Below are 22,707 nucleotides of genomic sequence, written 5' to 3'. Positions count from 1 at the left end.
CAAAAATGTAAAAACAGTTGACAAAATAATGAGGAACAGTTCTGTCACGTGTAGCATGGAAGTGTTTGATACAGTCTAGTGCCTGACAAAATATCTGTTTATAAGTAGTTAGCTTAAAGTCAACTTCTGTCCAAACCACACCATGTCTCTACCATTAACAACAAAAAAAGAGCAACAAGACACATGATATTTTATCACATAAACTAATGCTCATGTGTACAATAATGTCAGTGGAACATTGGGGCAGGGACAATCTGTCACATCTCATTCCATCTCGTCCTAGTGGAGTTTCCACTGCCCTGCCGTGTCGGATTACAAACCACCAGCCCAGTCTACTTTCTCATTAATTTTTTGTGTGTGCACTGTAGTGTGCAATTCTGAGTTTTATTTTAAGCATGTTTGTTTCTTTTATTCTGGTTTACACATTTTTTTTTAGCTTTTTGGTCTCTGTCTATGACTATTTTCTGACTTGTGTTTAATGTGCTTCCCCATGTTGGTGTAATGAGTGTCATTACTGTACCAACACTTTGACCTTTCATATTCATAACATCATAGTGATTTTAATAGACACTTAGCACAAAAAGATTGAGCAGGACATCACATTTTGGTAGATAGATGACTAAAATGCTTCAGAAGAAGTTGGTGTGTGAATTAGCCTTAAGGAGTCTGTAAATAATCTCAATCTTCCCAATGCACTTTATATTGACTTGCCTTCTGACTGAACTTGAAACAAACAGCAACGTTCAACGTATATGAAATAAAGGAAGCACACTAACCTTTACTTTATTGTTTAAAAATCATAGTATTTTTAAACCCATTTCATTCAGCTAGATTCAATTTTCCACAGGCTCAACAGAGCTCCCAGAGCAATTTGTACAACATGCACAAAAGTGCTGACATTCATACACTTTTTTTCAGAACCTTTTAATCTCTGTCAAAAACCTAGAGTTTTAACCAAATGGAACAGAGAGTTATATAATTAAATAATTCTGTCAACATTTTAGGCTAAAGGCAGTCAGAATGAAAATCACTTAAACCAACCAAAGCCCAAAATGTTCACTCCAGAGGAACTGATTCAGCAGCCTTTTCTGAAAATCTCTGTTGGGTGTTAGATAAATACTTCACCACACTAAGCTATGCTAGCAATAGATCTTATCAACACTTGACTAGGCCACCTTATGTTGGTTTTCCTTTAATTTGAAAAGCCTGTTCATACAATTTCTAGTTTACGTTTTTTGACATAAGTCATTGACAATAATAAATTATAATTGTCCAGCCAGAATAGTACCGTCATTGTGCCTGTTTGCTTTGGGTAAAAATATGCAGGTTGATTTATGTGCTGTTTTGTCAACAAATGAAATTTGTGCTGATGCAGAAGAATGTAATTTGTAACTGGACAAAAATGTTTAAAAAATCAAACTCATGAATCATTAATTGGATGGTTGAAAGCATACAGATGAGTGACAGATTAAAGGAAAACTAGTAGCACTAATATGGTAACATTTTGATGGCATGGTTTTAGTCCAGTTGACCCCTTAGAAAGAAGGCTCACTGGAAATGAATGCAATTCATTAATTATTCAGGCTGATGATCTACGATGAAATATTTCTGTGCTAATGGGAGTGCTATCTTCCAAGATGGCAATAACCCCATGCACAGGGAACAAAGGCTCAGTTAATAGCTTGATGAGGATGAAAATAATGTAAATCATATGCTATGGTCTTCACAGTCAAGATATCTAAACCCAATTGAACACATATGGGAGATTTTGGATTAGTGTGTTAGACAGCACTCTCCAACACCATCATCATTAAAACATCAACTGAGGGAATACCTTTTGGAAGAATGGTATTTATCTCTCCAGTACATTTCCAGAGACTGGTAGAATATGGTATATGCCAATGAATCTATTCTGGCCATTTGTAGTCCAACACCTTATGAAACAAGTCTAGAAAAAAAGTTACTCATTGTATCACTCATCCTTCTTTCTCCATTCTCCCTCTCTTGCCTTATATCATATATGTGCCTTACAAACCTTTTGTACCCAGGGACCCCTTTAACTGTAAAATAAATTCTATGGACCCCCTCAGTATGGATTTAGTTCATGAATTAAATTTGTCAAAAAAGTTTTTTTTGGAGCTTTCCAAAAATAGAACACATTAGATCTGAGTTGACTTTGGTGCTTGGACATCTAAATGTAATAACTTTGTTAATGTGCGTTGTGACTTAAATAAAAAATCACAGACTACTTGGCTATGTTTCACAGATCCTGGGGGGTGCCTGGACCATACTTTGAACCGCTGCTAACAGAATTGTCCTGAATAAAGTGGAAAATGGCAGCTTTAACATTTTTATTGAGCCCTTTCATAGACTGTCACTATCAGTTCAGGGAAGCAAAAATATATAGAAAATAAACATAAACATAAGTCATTGCAATAAATCAGTCAGATGATGACTGCCTAAAGTTAACGACTCACAGATATCACCACATGCTCAGTTTGTTTTATGGTGATGCTCTGTCAGGTTGCTCTGATTTGTAGCCTTCAGTTCCTGTGGCTTTGGCAATGTGGTTCTTTACACTTCAGAAATGATCATGATGTTGCTGTCAGTCAATAAACACAAGTGAATTACATTTATGGCCATGCACATGCCACCTAATTACATAGACCAAGGTTCCTTTTTTCCACACTGTTCTTGTTCTATACCGGTGGAACTTGGTTAAGTTGGTTCTGGGATTTTATTATTCCTATACATGGTTCACAGCCTCAATGTAAGAAATGTGTTTTTCCCCCAAAAAATCTTTACTCTGAAATTGAACATTGAAATGAATGTAGCTGCAAAAGGTGTGAAGTGTGAAGAAAGGAAAACTAAAACACCTTGTACCTATCTCCAGCAACTAGGAGGTGAGTAGCCTTTGACCTCAGGAATAACTGACAGTTCAGAGTGCCCACTTGTTCATGTGGCCCAGAAAGCCATTTGAACTATAAGTTTCTAACCAACAGTTTTTGGGGAAAACATGCTTATGCACCACTGAAAATATCTAAGACGATTTACACCAAAATATTATAAATTGTATATACCAAAGTTCATAAAATATAAAGTTGAAAAAGTTGTATCTTACTTGACCAAGTGGCATAGTTGGCTGGATTTCAAGTTTGATCCCCTTTTAAATAGTTTAAAGCAGTTGCAAATGCTTCTTAACAAAACACACATACAGTGCAGTTGATTATATATTGTATTTGTATATTTGTGCACAGTAACTGTGCTATACTGATGCTCATAAAAGGCCAAATAAGTCATCATTCTGATGCCTTCATATTTAATCTCCCTGACCATCAAACACATGCATCCCTTACTTTGTTTACACATTTTATTGAATATCAGATGGCTTGATTAACCCATAGGAATCATGCATCATTCTCATTTCTGGTTGAATTCTAACATACTGTAGGAGGATATAAAGGATATAAAAAAGTAGCTATTGTTTTAAGGTAAGATGCCATTTCGCACCCACCCTCCCCTACTCACTAACATGTTATTTTAATCATTTTCAGTGGAACTGTCACAAAGGTATTTTATTTTAATTCCATTTAATGCTATTAATATGGCAAGATTTGTCAAGGGTAGCCTAGATTGTGCTTTAAAAATAAAATAAATGAAAAATTCTGAATACCACCACTGCTTCTGCTACTAGCTGTCATCCACTCAAAGTGGAAGAGCTTGTTATACTTGTTAGTTTAATTGTACAGATCAAGCAATGATTTTATTTGAAGTATTTTCATTTCTCTTCCCTGAAGATAAAAATTGGATTCTCCACTGCCTTAACCTAACTTTATAAGGCCCAATGTCTTAAAATAACAGAAATGCATAATAAAACGGTATAATTCCAAATGCTCAAAATGCAGTGTAAATATGTTATACACTATGTAGTCAGTAACTGCACTATGTTATTTATGTTTGAAAGTGTTTGAACATTGTGCGTAGGTTGCTGTCTCTCAGCCTGAAAAGCACTGACTGTTTTAATGTCAGTGAAGCAGGCAATTGTTAGGATGCAATTAGGCAATTACTGCACAATGTGTGCCATATTCACATTGCAGCATTTTTATAGACTGATAAGAGGCTTCCTGAGCCACCAGAAAGAGTTACATTTGGCAGCCAGGGTCAAAGATCAAATGAATCTGAGTAAAAGAGACTAAATGCTCATCGCATTGCTGCTGGAGATATAACAGGTCCTTATTTCCCATTAGACTTGACCTTTTCCAGCTGCATTCATCGTAATGATTAATTTCAGAACAGTAAATGGGTGGGGACAGAGTGTTAGACGTGACATGCAGTTATTTTCTTCTCCAGCGCTTAAAATGCACTCACTTTGTTGTAATGTATACTATATATTTTGTAGTTCTGGTACATTTCTTATTTTTTTCTGCACTACCTTATCAAGTCACATGCATGATTTTAACTGAGACTCCTCATACGCAAACATTTTTTGCTGAACAAATATGCAGGTTATAAAAGCATTCTGTGCCAGTGCCATAGAAAGAGATGTAATAGAGAACAATCCTCTTACCTGTGTGTGTGTGTACTGTATGTGAGAGAAAGAGAGAGAGAGAGAGAGAAAGAAAGAGACCCTGATCATCACACTAAAGGTGTCTTATTACAGCCACTGCCATGGATTTTTCAAAGAGAGATTTAGAGCATAGAGGGAGTGAAAAAAATTGGATTGAGAGAAAGAGCACATTGAGATAAAGGGAAAGGGGGAGAGCTTGTTGGAATGAAACAGAGTGGTTTTCTGTGTACTCTTTCTACATTTTGTCCTCCTATGTGTCCATAAAGCTGGTAAAAGCAGAATAATAACACCGCATAAGCAATTTTGCTGGTTGCAGACCGAGCTCAGCTAAGCTCAGAATACAGGCACATTTTCCCAAACACAGCAGAGGAGAATGGCTTTTAGTTACAAACATGCAACATGCACTTGGAATAGATTATGCTTTCTGTAGCTGTGGTCATAACTTCTGAAGCCTCAGACAAAAAAAGAATTGGATCACAGAGACAAACGAGAATATTAAAGTGTATCAATTTTTAATGAGAGATGAATTATGAAATTCTAGTCACACCAAGGGCAGCAAAATCTATACTCGTTATTATACTTCAAGAAAAAGTGACATAAATATCCAAATGGTTTCAAGCTAAAAGTGCTTTATAGCAGAGCCTGTGGTTGTCTGTGTTTTAATGGGGTACTTGGGTAGATTCAAGTATAGTCAGTAAGTATTGGTGGAGATGGATATCTGATTTGATCTTGAGTCATACCTTCAAAGCCACAACCTGAAAACAAATTTACATATGGTGTGTTGCTTAGGTTAGAATTAGTGCTGAAGAAAGAGGGAGCTTTTATATACAATGGATTTTATATCTGCTAAATACAGTTCCCTCTGAAAGTATTGGAAGGGCAAGGCCAATACTTTTATTTTGCTATACGCTGAATACATTTGACTTTGAGATCAAAAGATGGATATGAAACAATAGATTACAATTTCAGATTGGCAGCATGGCAGGGCTGGGGCTTGAATCCCTGACCTTCTGATCAGTAACCCAGACCCATAACCACTGAGCCACCACTACCAGTCTTCAGTCTTCACTGCCAGGGCTCAAACAAAGAGTAGACATTCAGGGCTATTCATTTTTTAAACAGTCAGTCTAGCAGGGCACCTCTGGGCAACAAGAAACAAATGTAAGTCATGTGTTCCAATATTTTTGATCATGTGTGGGTTAAAACAAAAAGTACCATGTTCTACATTGTTTAACACATCTTTATGTAAATATTTAGGAAATGAAAGCTGAAATTCTGTTCTGTCATCTTTTGATCTCAAACCCAAAAATAAAAGAATATGCCTTGGTGTTCCAGTGGCTTCTGAGGGTATTGTAAATACCAAAAAAATTATATTAATAGCAAACGTATGGACAAATACTTACATTTTTCACTGTAATGTAAAACCATTTATATATTTGTATACTTATTTAAAGAATGTGGAGATGGGGTTGATGGTGTTGGGGGAATGTGATGATGGTTGGGGAAGAAAAAGTGGGTGAAGATGGTGTTAGGGAATGCAGGGATGGCATGAGTATGGTGTTGGGGCACACAGGAACAGAATGATGGCTGAGTTGGGGCATGCAGGGACAGGATGAGGATGGTGTGGTGGCATGCAAGGATGGGATGGGGATGGTGTTGGGGCAAGTGGGGACATGATGAACAATGTGTTGAGGCATGCAGGGTTGGGATGGGATAGGAACGGAATTGGTAGATGCATTGATGGGTTGAGGATGGTTTTGGGACATGCAGGGATGGGGTGGGAACGGTGTTAGGCCACGCTTAGTGTTCCTGGAATAGGCTTGGATCCACTGCCACCCTGACCAGGATAAAGATACTGAAGATGAATAACTCAATTAATTTATTGTTATTTATAGTGAGTTTAAAAGGGCACTCTGGGACTGTTACATCATGCTGTTAAGATATAATGTGTGTCAATAGTGGATGTTTATAGGAGTGGTCTCAAATATTTCTGTTGCTAAAATTAATTCTGGCTTTGTTAAAAGCTAAGAACAGTGAGAAGAGAGAAAGAAAAAGTGCCAGAGAGATGATTATGGTGTATTTGTGTGAGTTCATAAGAGAAAGTGACAGAGAAATACAGAGGGAGCTGATGTGTGGGTGTGTTTGTGTGAGTTCTTTTCTCTTTGAGCAGTCCACAGTAATGAGTCACCTTGCGATCTTCTTCAGCTGCCTGTCCCATTTGTAATAAAGCAGCTTCATATCCACCACACATCAAATAATCGGACATCATTACTCAAAGTGTGACAAGCTTTAAAATAGATGACAAGTGCACAAGCCAACTTCTGTCAAAATCACACCACCCACATTACAGAACGGCGCCTCGATAAAATCCTCTGCTGTGCTGATGTGAGCGGGTCTGCATTATGATCACATATAGGACATGATGCACTGTCATTTATTCCCCCTGACTCATATGTAACTGAAAGATGCTCCACATGCTGAACTGAGCCTTTGTTACTGTGACAATATGGGGATTGACTTTAATCCAGATTAGATTCACTCTGGTTGGATTATAAGTGTTTCTCATACAACTACAGAGGCATGGTGTATAATACAACCTCCTCAGATTGGATTAATATGTTGCACTTTTCCTGTAATTCAGGAAATATGTTATAATAATGTACAATAAGTGTTCTCAGGTTAGAAAAACACTGGAAACCATTGTGTAAGGATACAAGCACTCATACTGTAGTTTGCTGAACATGAGGTTTTGTCTTTGAAAAGGTCATTTAGTATATCCAGCTACTGCATTCTAATAAGCTTGTATTGTTGTATGTGAGGTGTACTGCACTAATGACTGGAGTTAGTTGAGATTTTGATTCATGTAAAAGGTCCTGATGATTGCAATGCGCTAATATATTCAACTAAATTTGTAAATGTCCATCTACTTAACAATCTTTCTTTACAAAGGTCTGTATAAGCAAATAACATTACTGAAATGGTGGCAACAATTATCCTTTAATGCATAACCTTTAGTGATTAGTTCATGGCTGTAAATAAGGCCATGTGAAGTAATTATGAATATGTTATATGCTTCATATTGTCATGTAACGTGGGTGGAGATGGATGCAAGTGCAGTTCAAGCTTTTATTTAAGATACAGGCAGACAAATCAAAATCGATAGGCAAAAATATAATCAAAAAGCAGGCACAGGGTCAGGTGATCTACAAGCAGGCATAAACAGGGCTGAGATGAGAAACCAAGAAACGAGGATGATAACAGCATCAAAACAGCGGGAGATGCAGACAAAGATTATAGACTTTGTATGGCTCTGTTGGCAAAACACAGAAACGCACAGAACTTCGCCCAGAACAAAGACACATAGGGTTTAAATATCAACGAAATCAAAGGTAAAACATAAACAGCTGTGAATAATGATGACATGTGAGGGAGACAACCAATAACAAGACAGGAACAGAGACAAGATATAAACCATAACAAAACACGCGTGTCCAAAAGTAAACCAGAAGATAACCAGACGCGCGGGCTGTTGCACTGTGGGCTATTGAGCACTCTTCTCACTTCTGCACTTGGTGCGAGGGGAAATCCGAGTCCCCCCTAAAAAACACTCCCCCCCAGTGGTCCTGGCCCTCTGGGAAAAATGTCTACATAGAACTCATAATCATGAGGCAGGCATTGCCTTAGTAATGGGGCATACAGGTGGAACATAGGTGGTGAGTCAGCGACAGGGGTCAGGGATGAGCAGAGCTTGGTTGACCGTGCCGTCAGCCTCAGGCGTGAGCAGAGCTTGGTTGACCATGTCGTCATTCTCAGGTGCGAGCAGAGCTTGGTTGGCTGTTTCGTCAGCCTCTGACTGGAACATGGCTTGGTGGGCTGTCTCGTGGGCCTCTGATTCGAACATGGCTTGGTGGGCTGTCTCATCGGCCTCTGACTGGAACATGGCTTGGTGGGTTGTCTCGTCGGCCTCTGACTGGAACATGGCTTGGTGGGCTGTCTCGTCTGCCTCTGGCTGGAACATATCTTAGTGGGCCGTCTTGTCGGCCTCAGGTGGGAACAGGACTGGGGAGACCATCTTGTTGGCCTCAGCTGTGAACAGGACTTGGTAGGCCATCTGGTCGGCCTCTGACTGGAACATGTCTTGGTGGGTCGTCTTGTCAGCCTCAGGCTTGAACAGGACTTGGTAGGCCATCTTGTCAGCCTCTGGCATGAACAGGACTGGGTACGCTGTGCCATCAACCTCTAACTGGAACTGAACCTGGGAGGTCACCTCATTGACCTCTGTCAAAATCTTGGCTGGATAGACCACTTCATCAGTCTTACACTTGGGCTCTGGAGATGAGGTCGCCATGTTGACTTCTGGCTGGAGCTCTGCAGGGGAGACCACCTTGTGGGTCTCAGGCTGGAGCTCTGGGCTTGAGGTCGCTACGTCGGCCTCTGGCTGGACCTGGGCTGTGGAGGCCACCCTGTTGGCCTTCTCATAGCAGGTGGTGAACGGCCTTGCAGTTCGTCCGTCAGGCTGGCCCTCCACAAAAAAATTTCTAAATTGAATTTAAAGTCTGCCTTCCCATAGACCACCATGATGAGGCAGATGAACTGTGAATAATGATGACATGTGAGAGAGACAACCAATAACAAGACAGGGGCAGACACAAGACACAAACCATAACAAAACACATGTGTCCAAAAGCAGGCTTGGGGAGTACCTGTGGAATACATGTAATGGCATTATATAATCAAGATACAAAAAACTGGTAACTGTAATCTGTTACAGTTACGTCAAAAAACTATGTAATCAGATTACAGGTACATTTTGTAACAAAATGGGAGTACTATCAGGATTACAATTTTTTTTCATTTAAAGCCAAAGAAATTAAATGTATTGATTTGAATTGGTGTTCTTTGAGGAGTAGCCTGTCACATAATTTGTTGTGTTGACATAATAAAATGAGGTGCTGCACATGAAGGTTTCAGAACAGTTCCACTAAATTCAGAGCGGTAAAATATGCACGGGGAAAGAGTGGACCAGCTTTCCGCTTCAGAAAGACATGTCAAAATGAAAAATATCAAACTTTTTCAAACAATCCTCATCTCTGTCGAGCACCAATGCTGATGGCACACCTCCTAATAAAAAAGCAGGCTTCGGTTGTGCCAGCATGAGACAGATGCAGAACAGAGTCTTTCCGTGTCAATCAGTGAATGCCCAAGTAAAAGTGCGGAAAGGCATTTTAAGACTTCTTGTATCCAAGAGTTTGCATGGCTCAGGTATGAGCATTGCACACAGAAAATGTTTTATGACTTTTGTTCCAAAGCGGGCAGAGAAATAGCGGGGAAAACGGATTACATTACCGGACCGAACCATTTCAAGAAAGAGACCGTGAGAAAACAGGCCGATATTCAAAAGCATAGAAAGCTTGTGACAATGTAATCGTAAAGTGCTCCACAAAAAACACCGTTAGCACAAGCAGTGTCTCATGTGTGTGAACTACATGATGAGACCGAATAGAAGAAGCTAAAAATAAAATTCAACACCGCCTATATGATTGCATGTGAAGTGCCTTTCACTAAATTTGCCTCTCAGATATTACTAATGATGAAAAATTGACTGGATTTGTCCAAAACATATGACAATGACACAGCATGTGCTTTGAGCAGAATGCATGTAGTTGAGATATTGCTTGTCCTACAGTACCAATTTTGGCTGCTCAGTGTGAACGTGACTTTTTAGCTCAAAACAGGATAAAATCAAAAGTACGCAATATAATCTTGGAAGACTTGATCAGGATCAGCACAGAGGGCCCATCGCTTGAACAGTTTGATCCTGAACAATGTGTCAAACACTGGCTTTCTGCAAAACAGAGGAGGAGGCCAAACTACATACAATGGTCAAGTCATGCTGACATAATTATAGTCAGTGATACTAGCTCAGATTCTGTGAAAAGAACAATTCTTTGTGACGATATATAATTCTCAAGTTGGAAAAGACATTCAGTTTTTGACTAGAGTCTGGACAGCGACCTGTTTGTATATATGTGTGTGTATGTGAACTAATCTGTTTTACTTGAAGAGCAGGGAATAAATACATACTTCTCCATCAGATCATCTTTAAATATTTTTAAGGTTTTCAGAATTAATTTTTTTTAAAAAGCCATGGCTTTTTAAAATCTATGAAAGTCTGTGAAAATCTATGAAAAATCTATGAAAGTGTGTGAAAGCGTTTTTCTTTTGGGTAAATCATTTGCACAAATTCATGTGATTGGTTCAGACGATCTGCTGCAGAAGCTGTATTGGTTCATGTGTAGGAAACTAATGTGCCCCAATTTACAATCCCTACTCTAACATATAGGGTTCTTTGAAAAATAATTGGTGTGAGATTACTTTAAAATTACAGCTTAAACTTTGAACATTTGAGCATAGCTTTTAAACATGGCTCTGTCCCAGACTATTTAGATTAGTTTTCTAAAAGTATTGTTTGCTACACAGGTCATGTCTCAGGCCGAGGGCCAGCAGAAGAACCTTCTGCACTCCATTGAGTCTCTGCCAAGCCGTGGGCCTCTTTCCTCACTCGATCCAGACCTGCTGCTGCTCAAGGCTACATCTGCAGCCACACTAAGCTGTCTAGGAGAATGCCTAAGTATCCTTCAGCACAATGTCACCCAGGCAGCCCGCAACATCACCACACACACAACAGGACTGAACACAGGTAAGTTACACTGTGAGAACTAATTGGATCTGATTGTTTTTTAATCCCTTAAAACTCTTAAGTGTTGTTATGAAATAACTGAAGTTTGAGAAAAAGACCATGTTTAAAGCATTCTCTTTTACCAATAGTGACAAAGTTTCCTCATCCACCACCTCCTCATCTCCTGCTTACTATTCAACAACTCCTACCTAAGAGTCTTTACTCAAGGGTCTGGCTATCTAACACAAAGCAGATTTCACCCACAACTCCAGTCCAGATTTAGAGTTCTCCACACTTTGATGTTCCACAATCACTTAGTTTATATCATTTAGTTGCAGACCACAATACAAACTTCCTTATACTAAACACAAACTGTGCAGCAGATACATTTAAGTGATGGTATTAGTTCTTATTCTTATTGTTTAGATTTGTTAGGAACTTAAATCAACTGCTTGATGCTGTCTGATTCTAAAAAGTCGCTTTATGAGATAAATGTAGTGATGTAGAAAGTAGCAATCAAAAGTATTAGGTGAAAGAAAAACTTAAGTAAAATACAAATACACGGCATCCCAAAAGTCTCTATACATAGGGTAAATTAACACTTTTTAGCAAAATGGCTTCTAAAAGTTTTGATGCATAGTTTATTATGTATGCCTTTGACAAAAGAACACCATGGTGTACCAGGAAAAGATACACAAAGATAATTTAAAGAAACACATTCGAATTGCAATTATATGCATAACACCAGATCTGTTAACACAAGTTCATCATGAGTGGGAGAGATGACTCCGTGTGTGTTTACAAAGAAATGTAAAAAAAAAATGTTGCGCAGTGGTCTCCGACCCTGTTCCTGGAGATCTAGCTTCCTGAAGACTTTGGCTGCATCTGAATATCCCTACTACCCTACTACACAGTAGGCAAAAACAGTATGTCAGAGGAGGAGTAAGAGGAGTAGTATTCTCAGTATTCATGAAACAGTAGCCGAGAAGTACCGCTTCCGCCGAGATTCTGCGGTATAAAATCACTGGACACTGTGGATACAGTGTCTAGTGTCTCTATCCCATAATGCAACGGGACTGGCATGGAAGAGCTGTCAGAATCAGTGCTGCGTAGTACGTCTAGATTGAATTCATGCTTACCATTTATACCGATCCCATCTGGGCCCACCTGACCATCTAATCATTGCCTTATGACTTAAGGCAGGGGTCAGGAACCTTTTTTCACCAAAGAACCATTTTTTCATTTTTGGTTAATGCATTTTTTTAAAGAGCCATTGCAAAAGTGAATAATTTATTCTAAAAAACATGGATTTCAATAACATTTCAATAACAATAACTTTATTTAGGTCCATAGACAACTCAAAAACAAACAAATATGCAACAAGCAATATATGCAGCTCTTTCACTTTGAGTTTCCACCTGAGCAGCATAAAACGTCTGGGTTATGTAACCCTGTTCCCTGAGAAAGGAACGAGACGTTGCGTAGCTTTGTCATATTGGGGCATGCCTGTGAATCGCATCTTCGCTTCAGATAATAGAGACATGATGACGTGGTTTACAGGCGCCGTTTTATAGTCACGCAACGCCATGGGCGTAACCACGCATTCTTTGGGGGGGGGCGTGTCCCCCCAATGTTGAGGAGATACAATCTGTCCCCCCCAATATACAGAAAAAAATATTTTCTATATGTCCTCCTTTAATGAACCCTGCCAACGGATCTGTCTTTCTTCATCTATTCTATTTATTTATGTCTATTCCTTTTTAATATATTTCCATTTGTAAGGAAAATAGGTGTGTGTCCCCCTCCAACTGTACACTTGGTTGCGCCCATACTCAACGCAAGTTCGTTGATATATTATAGCAGCTCAGTCTGTAAGAAATGGAGACAGCAGCCAAGTGTAGAAAAGTGCAGCAGAACATACAAGCTTTTTTTCAGACAGTAAGTAACTAGATACCTAAATAGTAGGTAACCTTAGCTTAGTATAGAAGGCATCATACCATGGCTTGGTTTGTTCTTAAGAACGTCAATTAACTTTTGATATTTGCACGCCCATGAAGTAGGCTAGGCTAACGTCAGTTCCAGATTTTGACCATTAACGTTATATTCACTTGCATATCCTCCCGCCGAGTTCGTTGTGAACCCTCATGTTGTGACAGACCGTTATAAATGCGAGTGAAAATGAGGAAAGTTGCACAGCATTTCTTTCCTTTACACTACATTTTGGCTAAGGACAACTAAGTGATTTTACAAATCTAAGGCTCAGCATAATGCTGAGATGTGCTGGCTTGGCAACGAGAGATATGGAACTAACGTCTGAGTTGTGGCCATATTGTAGTAGAACTAGTTATGGCAGTTTGTCTTTAGAATTAAGAAAAGAAAACTCCAGCACCCTTTATGTAGCTAATGTTTCAGGTTACCACTATATATTGTTGTACACTTTGTACACTTATTACATAGCAAGCTGAACAGCATGATGACATTAACATACTAAATGACACCAGTTACACAAACAGAATATTCAGTTTATCAAATTAAAATGATCATCTAAGTCAGTCATTGCTCTTCTGGGAAAATAATAGTACCTGGTCCCAATGCAGGCAGCACAGCATTGCTTGGAAGCATCCGTGGGGAAATTGTATTTTCAACATATATAGTGTTGAATTTAGTTTCATAGGTAGCCATCTTTTCTGAGTTTGTTTAAAAGTCGTGATTGCGTGTTTAAATGTTAGCATGTGTGGTTTGCCTGCACACATTTCGGCTCGCCCCTACTTGGTATGGTACGTGATGTTACACAAACTTCAGATCCTGGCCGTACCCTAGGGTGCTTCCCATAGCGTTATGCTCATGCAATGTCTCGTTCCCTTCTCAGGGAACAGGGTTGATGTGTAAGCCAGAGGGTGATAAATCAACCGTCTGGCTTGAGGCAGTAGATCCCTGTGAACGGGAATCTCCCAAGGAGTGCCGTCCAGCAGAAATATTATCTCTGAGAACCATAAACGAGCTGGCCAATAAGGCCAGACTGTAATACCGAATGAATGTGTGTGGTGTAGACCACCCTGCAGCAACACACATCCTGTAAGGGTACCCCTTAGATAAAGCCTTTGAGTAGGTGACCCCCCTAGTGGAATGAGCCCCTATGCTTAAAGGTGTAGTGAGACTGCGCGCCTTATAAGCAATAGAGATTGCTTCCACTATTCAAATAGAGATGCGCTGCTTTGACGCCAAGCAAACCAGCAATGTGTACGTAATTACAAGGACCCTTAACTGGACACAGTAGGTGCACTTCCTTGTTCCAGTGTAAGGAATGGAGGAGGGGAGAAAGCCTGCAACACTAGTGGCTGCGCAGCAGACTTAGGCACTTAGGAATATAGGGAGGCCTTGGCTAATCCAGGGGTAAACTCAAAGCAGAAAGGGGCAACAGAGATGTCAGGGGCTGCCATAAGAGCTACCTTTAGGTTCATAAGCTTCTCTGAAGCTGACTCTAAGGGCTTAAATGGGGCACCCAACAGACCTTCCCGGACCACAGAAGATCTCTGGAAGGTATGTGTGGTCTGCAGATGGGCCTCAGCCATCTGACACCATGCATAAACCTTGAAGTTTGAGGATGAGGAGGCTCCATCAATAAGGGCATGGCTGGCCAAAATGGCAGCCACGTAGACCCTAATTGTAGAAAGAGCCAACCCTACTGAGAAACGTTCCTGTAAGTACTCCAGGACTGTAGCTATTGCGCAGTTTACTGGGTCTCACTGGTGTTCCTCACACCACAATAAGAATGTTACCACTTGAATGCATACAATTTTCTCATGGATGGTGCTTTAGCGTTTAACATGGTCTCTACAACCTCGGTTGACAGACCGGAATCTATGAGCTGGTGCCCCTCATAGGTCAGACTCATAGTTCCAGCCGAGGGTGACAAATCAACCCTCTGGCTTGACACAATAGATCGCTGCGAACGGGAATCTCCCAGCGAGTGCCATCCAGCAGACTTATTATCTCCAAGAAATAAATTCGAGCTGGCCAATCTGGAGCTACCAGCAGCAGACATACCATGATGAACCCCAACTTTCAGACACCACTGAACGGTCTCATGTGCAATGGTCCCAACGGTGTGATGTTGGCTGCTGCTACCGTAAGCCCAACTGTCTCCATAGAGACTGAACCTAACTTAGACCTAACTTTATCTTGCTCAATGTTGATAGAATTGCCCTACGTGTGTTGGGGATAGACACGCCCTCATCGTATTCGAAACCCACATAACCCCTAGAAAAGTCGCTCTTGACTGGAGAAGCAACTTTCCCTGAGGTTCAACCTGAGCCCCAAGCACCTCACACTGGCGAGAACAACATTTCGATGTTGAATCACCAACTTACAGGACCACGCTAGAATTAACCGTCCAGGTAGTTAAGCATATAGATTCCCTGGAGTCACAAAGGAGCTAGCGTGGTATCCGTGCACTTTGTGAAGGTGCAAAGGGATAAAGCTAGTGAAAGGAAGAATCAATATTGATACGTGTTGCCTCCAAACGCGAACATCAGGAACTTCCTCTGTCTAGGCAATGGAATATGTGTCTTTTTTAGATCTATCATCACAAACCAATCCTCAAACTGAGTCTGTGGAACGATAAGTTTAAGCCTCAACATCCTGAACCTGTATGTCCAAAGAATACGGTTCAGGTGACGCAGATATAAAATTGGCCACATATCCCGTCTTTTCTGTGGTCCTGGAAATAAAAGCTGTGAAACCTCCCTACCTCAGAGAAAGAGGTACATGTCCTATGGCCCCTTCATTTAAGAGAGATCTACTTCCTGGGCTATCATCGGGCTCTGCATGGTGCTTACTACTGTTGTAAGCACAGTTCTGAAAGGGGGGGGGGTCGAGCTATGAACTGGACCCGGAACCCTTTTCTGTGGAGGACAGAACCCATGGAGACACATTTAGCAGTAGCTGCCAGATGGTCTTTAGTAACGTTAACATTCCACATTTTGTTGGAGGGAAAGCATCAGATTTTCGTTGCCCTGTGACCGCTCGCTGACCAGAGAAAAATTAAAACTTGAGACAGCACTGACTATGGGAGTCCTACAGGGGGCTAACTGCCCCAACAACCTCTCGTCCCCTGATACCTCCCTCCGCTGCCCCTCAGCATCACTTCTTTTTGCCTTCAGCACTGATTATCATTTTTAAATCATTGTAACCTATTCTCTCTCTCTCTTTCTCTCTCTCTCTCTCTCTCTCTCTCTCTCTCTCTCATGACAGCGTGGTCAAACACTGTTCAGGCTGACAGGGGCATGTCTTTAATTTTCTGAATGATTTTCTCCTTGTTCGGGAAATCCACAAAGAGTTCAGTTGCCATATTCAACATTTATAGCTTTACATATCCTCCGTTAGAAAAAAAAGTTTTACTTGTCTTACAATCTCCAATGAGCCAGCAAAGCTGGCAGCATTCAGACTTCCAGTTGCCTCTGTCCACGCTTGCAGCTGTTGCTGTCTGGCTTCAAATTTACGTTGGAGCTCTGTGCACGCCTTCCTTATGCTTTTGCCCACCTGGTAATTTGCTGCAAAAGCAAAATGTCTCTTTACATTTGATTTTTTATAAATGATGCAATAGGTTCTGTGCAAATCAGACACAGCAGAGCACCAGAGCACCTGAAGTCTTTATTTTCCAGATCTCCACAAACTAATGAGCGGTTACCATCTGGGGCAGTGGTGACTCAATGGTTAAGGCTCTGGGTTACTGATCAGAAGGTTGGGGGTTCAAGCCCCAGCACAGCCAAGGTGCCACTGTTGGGCTCTTGAGTAAGGCCCTTTACTCTCCATGTCATGGCTGACCCTTTGCTCTGACCCCAACTTCCTAACAAGCTTGGATATGCAGAAAAAGATTTTCACTGTAATGTATATGTAACAAATATATTTGCTTCTTCTTCTTCTACCATAGAAACATAAGCGGTTTGCTGTTGATTGGTGTCATGACACATGCGCATAGCATTGCATACATGCACTGGTCGGAACAACTTGAAATATATTATTGTAAACTGACTTTTCTTTCACTTCGGTACGCTGTACAACAAAAGAATTGTAATATTTTGCAGAACATTCATCTCAAGTGATGTGTTTAGGTTTTTAACAATGATATTTGGTGAAGGGTGAGACACCTGGTGAGCCACATTATTTGTGTCAAAGAGCCACATGTAGCTCAAGAGCCATAGGTTCCCAACCACTGGGTTAAGGTAATAATTAGATAGTCAGGTGGGCACTTTTATGGTTGTTGGAGCTAAAGTTTTCAGGAAGGTAGATCTCCAGGAACATGGTTGGTGACCACTTATGTAGAGGATGTTTTGTATATAAAGTTAGATGTTGCAAAAAAGTGTTAATTTCTGCTACAGGTGGAGACTTTTTGACACCCTGTATATACAAAACAATCGCAGCTACTGTAAAAAGTAAATGTGCTTTGTAATTTCCTACCGCTGGTTGAGGGGCTGGTGGGGGGACTCATTAGCAATTTCATGCCTTTAAGTCTCCTTCTAGGAAGCAACAATCATAGACTGCTCCTTGAAGATCAGGTCATTTTGAACATTTTTGAAATAAAAAGGTGCTAAAATTGAGTAGTATTTATATCAAAGCAAACATCTTAATTCTCTTATTTGCAGTCATAGCTCCCACATTCGTACACTGATTGAAAAATGACTATTGCTTTGTTTGCCAGTAAAGGGGTGTAAATGTGTGTGTGTGTGTGTCTGTGTGTTTGTGTGTGTGTGTGTGTAGACAGCAATTCAGGCTGGTCGGGGCCCATAACTGCAACAGATGAGGCAGTGGAAAATGGATCAGTGATGGGCCTTTCCACCTCCACTGCTAACAAAGCACCCCCATCTCCAGCACACAGGAGCAAGGAAGTGCACAAAGGTTCCGAGGTACACACACACACACACACACACACCCCGGGGTCTGGTTAAGGTGACTAGAATATGTTGAGTTCTAGTTCTAGTGGCTGTGTATAAAAAGTCAAAGCTGTCTGAAATGACACACTCTCTGAGGTTCTGTGCATTTCCTGCCGAACTCGCCTGGCACAGGAAGCGCTAATTGGATGTGCTCTAGTTTTCTGACAGGTAACTGAGGATCCACAACAACCCTGTCTGAGGGGCGATGAGTCACTGTGTCCCTTTTGGGAAACTTTGCTCTTCCTACATCTCTGTCATCTGCCAGCCTGCTTCTGAAACTAGGCGTGTACATATGTGAGCACGGGTGTGCCTGAAGGGATAGAATTGATGTTGTGCTGTTTTATGTGTCCTTAAAAGCACTCCCTGTAAAGATGATGTGCACTTAATGGAACACAGACTGGATTGTGAACAGACCCAGAGCTGTGATATATAATACATTAAATAGCATTCATCTCATTACCAACATTGCATTACTGTGAAATTATTAACCTGTTGAATGAAATCTAGCACTTACTTACACTATTCAGGACAATATTGCACTGGTTACCAGAAACATGCTTGAGTGTGATATGTGTGAGAGGATATATAACCGGTTGGATGTTGCCATGTTTAGCTGAAACATGCTGTGCTTATGGTGGAGCAAGCAGCCATCCCTGGCACTCTGCCTACACAGACAGTGAAATATGCTGATAGGCCTCAGCACTTAGATCTACTGAAATGAGTAACATCAATCCAGACTCTCCTGCTTTGAGTCCAGCTGGAGCGTGTAGCTGATCACGGCTGTTGATGACTGACACGCCATCTTTTAAAGGACAGGATCATTCAGCCAGGTCAGATTAACAGTCCAGAAAAGCACTTATGGTTTTCTGCCATCATAAACACTCACAGTACAGCTAATATAAGATAGAATTTAAAAATAAAATTACAAAGTCTGATTAATAATATCAGACAAAGGAATGTGAAAATATGGCCTTCTTATATTTTTTTGTGAACTGCTAGTATTAAAGAAATAGCCAGTTTATTACCCCAAGTACTGACATTTAGCTAATGCCTGAAGAATGTTGCATGAATGTTTGAAGTTCACTATAGTAGAATAGTACCAATAGCCACTCAGGCCTTTAACTGTAAAAAAAACAAACAAAAAAAAACAAAGGATAAAGTACCTGTGTAAAGGTTAAAGTAGCTTTTTATGAGCTTTACATGCTCTGATAGAGCAAACAAAAGACACACTTTCATGGAGGCGTCCATGTTTTTTTCTACTTCGCATGGCAAACATGACAAGGTGGGAACTTACATCATTACAATGATATCATGATCACTTACAAGGCAACATGAATGCAGCATTAGTCAGTTCATAATCAAGTCAAGTGGGTTTTTAATTATCATTCCTCTACATAGCTTGTATAGATTGGAGCGAAATGCCATTTCTCCAGGACCATGGTGCAACACAGAACAGTACGCAGAACTACATAAAGTGTAAATACACAACAGTTTTAGGCCCTGTTTACACTAGTGTGTTTTTGTTTTAAAATGAAAACGATCCTTGTCCATGTTGGCATTTCTGCTGTATTTCAGAAACAATCTCCATCCACACTACAAGACTGAAAACGCATGTCACATGACCATTCATGCACACTGGGCATGCGCATACAAGTGTAAACAGGAAATTGGTTGCTAGTCCAAACCGGTGTTCCATGTAGGACTTATGCTGCTTGAAATGAGATTTGTTGCCGATTGCTCTAATCATAGCTTGCCTCTTGCGCATGTTGGCAGCTGCAGTATTATAAAATACAGCATTTAACTGCGCAATGGCTGCTAAGAATGACTACAAAGCCAGCAAAGCTTGCGGTAGCATAACTTGGTCATATGGTAGGGGCTTGACGAATCAGGGAAGGAAACACAATGATCCAGAAAACCCAATCAGGGGGCGAATGTGGGCAGCCATGCCTTTGTTTTCAAAAGTCTTTGTTTTGGTCTGTTTACACTGAAACACGAGCCCGGAGTTTTCAAACTAAAACGGGGTCTTCGCATTTCCAAAAGTCTCCGTTTTCGAGGGTCGAAAAGGCCAGAGTAGTGTAGACGACAGGCGTAACCATAGCAGAACTTATGTGTTTTAAAACAAAAACACACTAGTGTAAACATAAAAAAAATTAGATTTTTCCAGTGCTTTCAATACAATTCAGCCATCACTACTTAGGGGGAAGCTTTTAGGAGCTGGAGTTGACCGCCATCTGGCTGCATGGATCATCAACTATCTCACTGACAGACCACAGTATGTGAGGCTCCAGGACTGTATGTCTGTTGTGGTGGTTAGCAGCACGGGAGCAGCACAGGATACAGTGCTCGCTCCCTTTCTCTTCACCCTGTACACAGCGGACTTCGGGCATAACATTAGCAGTTGCCACGTGCAGAAATTCTCTGATGATATGGTCATTGTTGGACGAGTATCAGAGGAGAACAATCAGGAATTCTGGGAGGTCGTTGATGACTTTGTCAACTCATGTGAATTAAACCATCTCTGCCTCAACACCAGCAAGACAAAGGAGATGGTGGTCATCCTCCACAGGATGTCACCGCGGTCTACGCTGGTGAGCATCCAGGGTGGTGACATCGAGAGGGTGGAGACGTATAAATTCCTGGGTGTTCACCTCAACAATAAACTGGACTGGTCCATAAACACAGATGTCCTGTATAAAAAGGGCCAAAGTCATCTCCACCTGCTGAGGAGACTGAGGTCTTTTGGTATGTGCAGGACCCTGCTAAAATCTTTCTATGACACTGTGGCTGCATCTGCTATCGTCTATGCAGTAGTTTCCTGGGGAGTTGGGAGCACAGAGAAGGACAGGAAACGTCTTAACAAAGTGGTTAAGAGGGCTAGCTCTGTCCTGGTCTACCCTCTGGACAGCATCGAGGTGGTGGGGAGAGGAGGATGTTAGCTAAGCTGGCGTCTATCATGGGCAATTCCTCTCATCCCCTGTATAAGACATTGGGGTCCCTGAGCAGCTCCTTCAGCAGCAGACTGCTGTACCCTCAGTGCAAAAAAGAGTGCTACCGCAGGTACTTCATCCCTACAGCAGTCTTTAATACTAAAGACAACGTAATGTAGCAATTCTGCAATATGAACATTTATTCATTTATTATTATTTGTTGCTCACCCTCTATTATTAACTGTGCAATAATCCATTTATCCATTCATGTATATAAACAAGGTGTTGCTCATCTGTATATATTCATATTTGTATTCATCTGTACATACATTGAGGTGTTCATAGTGTACATATTGCCATTATTTTTTTTTTTTTACTACATTTATTCTTGTTTTTCTATTCCTATTGTATATATAGTTTTAGACATTTTTTTTCAATTCTATTCCTATTTAATGTGTATTCTTTCCTTTCTGTTCTTTTTTGTGTAATTGAGCTGCTGTAACGAGGGAATTTCCCCAGTGGAGGATCAATAAAGTTTATCTTAAACAGGGCCTGAGATGAGGACAATAAATACACAGAACATGGTCTGTAAACTGTAAAGTATTTTGTAGTGTAGCAGCACAAATATAGCAATAATACTGACAGCAAAAACAAGTTCCATAATATTAGAGGGACTGATGCAACTTTGTAAACTGCAGTGTGCAGTGGCACTGAGTCTTACTAGGTTAGTGCAGTATGCAGTGGTAAGGAGTCATACTTGGTTAGGTGTTCGGCTAGCCCAGGTGAGTGTTGGGAGGCAGCAGGGTGTTGAGCAATCTGACTGCCTCAGGGAAGAAACTAGGGCGGAGTCTGCTGATAGTGGCATGGATGCTTCTGTACCTTCTGCAGATGGCAGGAGGGTGAATAGTCCATGAGAGGGGTGAGAGCGGTTGTCTGCAATACTGGTGGCTTTGAGGATGCAGCAATTGTTGAATGAGGTGTCGATGGTGAGTTGAGAGACTCCGATGATCTTTTCTGCTGTCCTCACCAATCACTCTAGGGTCATGTGGTTGGAGGCTATACCACAAATCTCATACCACATGGTGAGAAAGCTGTTAAGCCATTAAAAGTTGTGTAGTTCACTCTGAATGCTGTTTGAAGTGCTCTGGAGCTATGAGACTATTGTATCTAAAGTAACTAATATAGCTAACAAGTAAAGGAAGCTTCTAGCTGGTTCAGGTTAAATCAACACACCCTCACTTAAAAAGGCATTGATTGGTTCAGTAATACTAACATCTTACCCTGGTCTGGGTTAAAAAGTTAAATATACAAATCAAATTGGAACAAGTTTATCATCCAGATTCCTTATAATGTACATTTGCTACCTACCTGATATTTGTGCAGAATCATACCAAACTAAGTGCTGGGGAAGAAAGTGATTAAAGCTCACTTAAGGATCACAGCTATAGTATTTGTCCTCTTTATCAGAAACCACATGAACAAGTCTATTTAAGATTACTTAAGTCCTGAATGTGGTTTGAGGTGAGCGTGTATAAACATGGAGTTTGCTTGATGTTAAACTGGTTTATTTCACATTTATTTAGCAAATGTGCTTCTCTTACT

General features: G+C 40.7%; 1 protein-coding gene across 1 annotated transcript in view; it reads left to right on the top strand.

The window, feature by feature from the left end:
- The window catches only part of osbpl10b (oxysterol binding protein-like 10b), a 64,245-nt gene that overhangs the window by 9,483 nt on the left and 32,055 nt on the right, over positions 1 to 22,707 (top strand). Inside the window, exons 5-6 of the mRNA XM_053633330.1 lie at positions 11,048 to 11,267; positions 18,006 to 18,151. Of these exons, the coding sequence (XP_053489305.1) occupies positions 11,048 to 11,267; positions 18,006 to 18,151 (366 nt within the window). The remainder of the gene's footprint in view (positions 1 to 11,047; positions 11,268 to 18,005; positions 18,152 to 22,707) is intronic.

Source organism: Ictalurus furcatus, chromosome 1, assembly GCF_023375685.1.
Source record: "Ictalurus furcatus strain D&B chromosome 1, Billie_1.0, whole genome shotgun sequence".
NCBI lineage: Eukaryota > Metazoa > Chordata > Actinopteri > Siluriformes > Ictaluridae > Ictalurus > Ictalurus furcatus.
The sequence above is the reverse complement of the archived record's forward strand: the minus strand, read 5'-3'. Positions and strand labels throughout refer to the sequence as shown.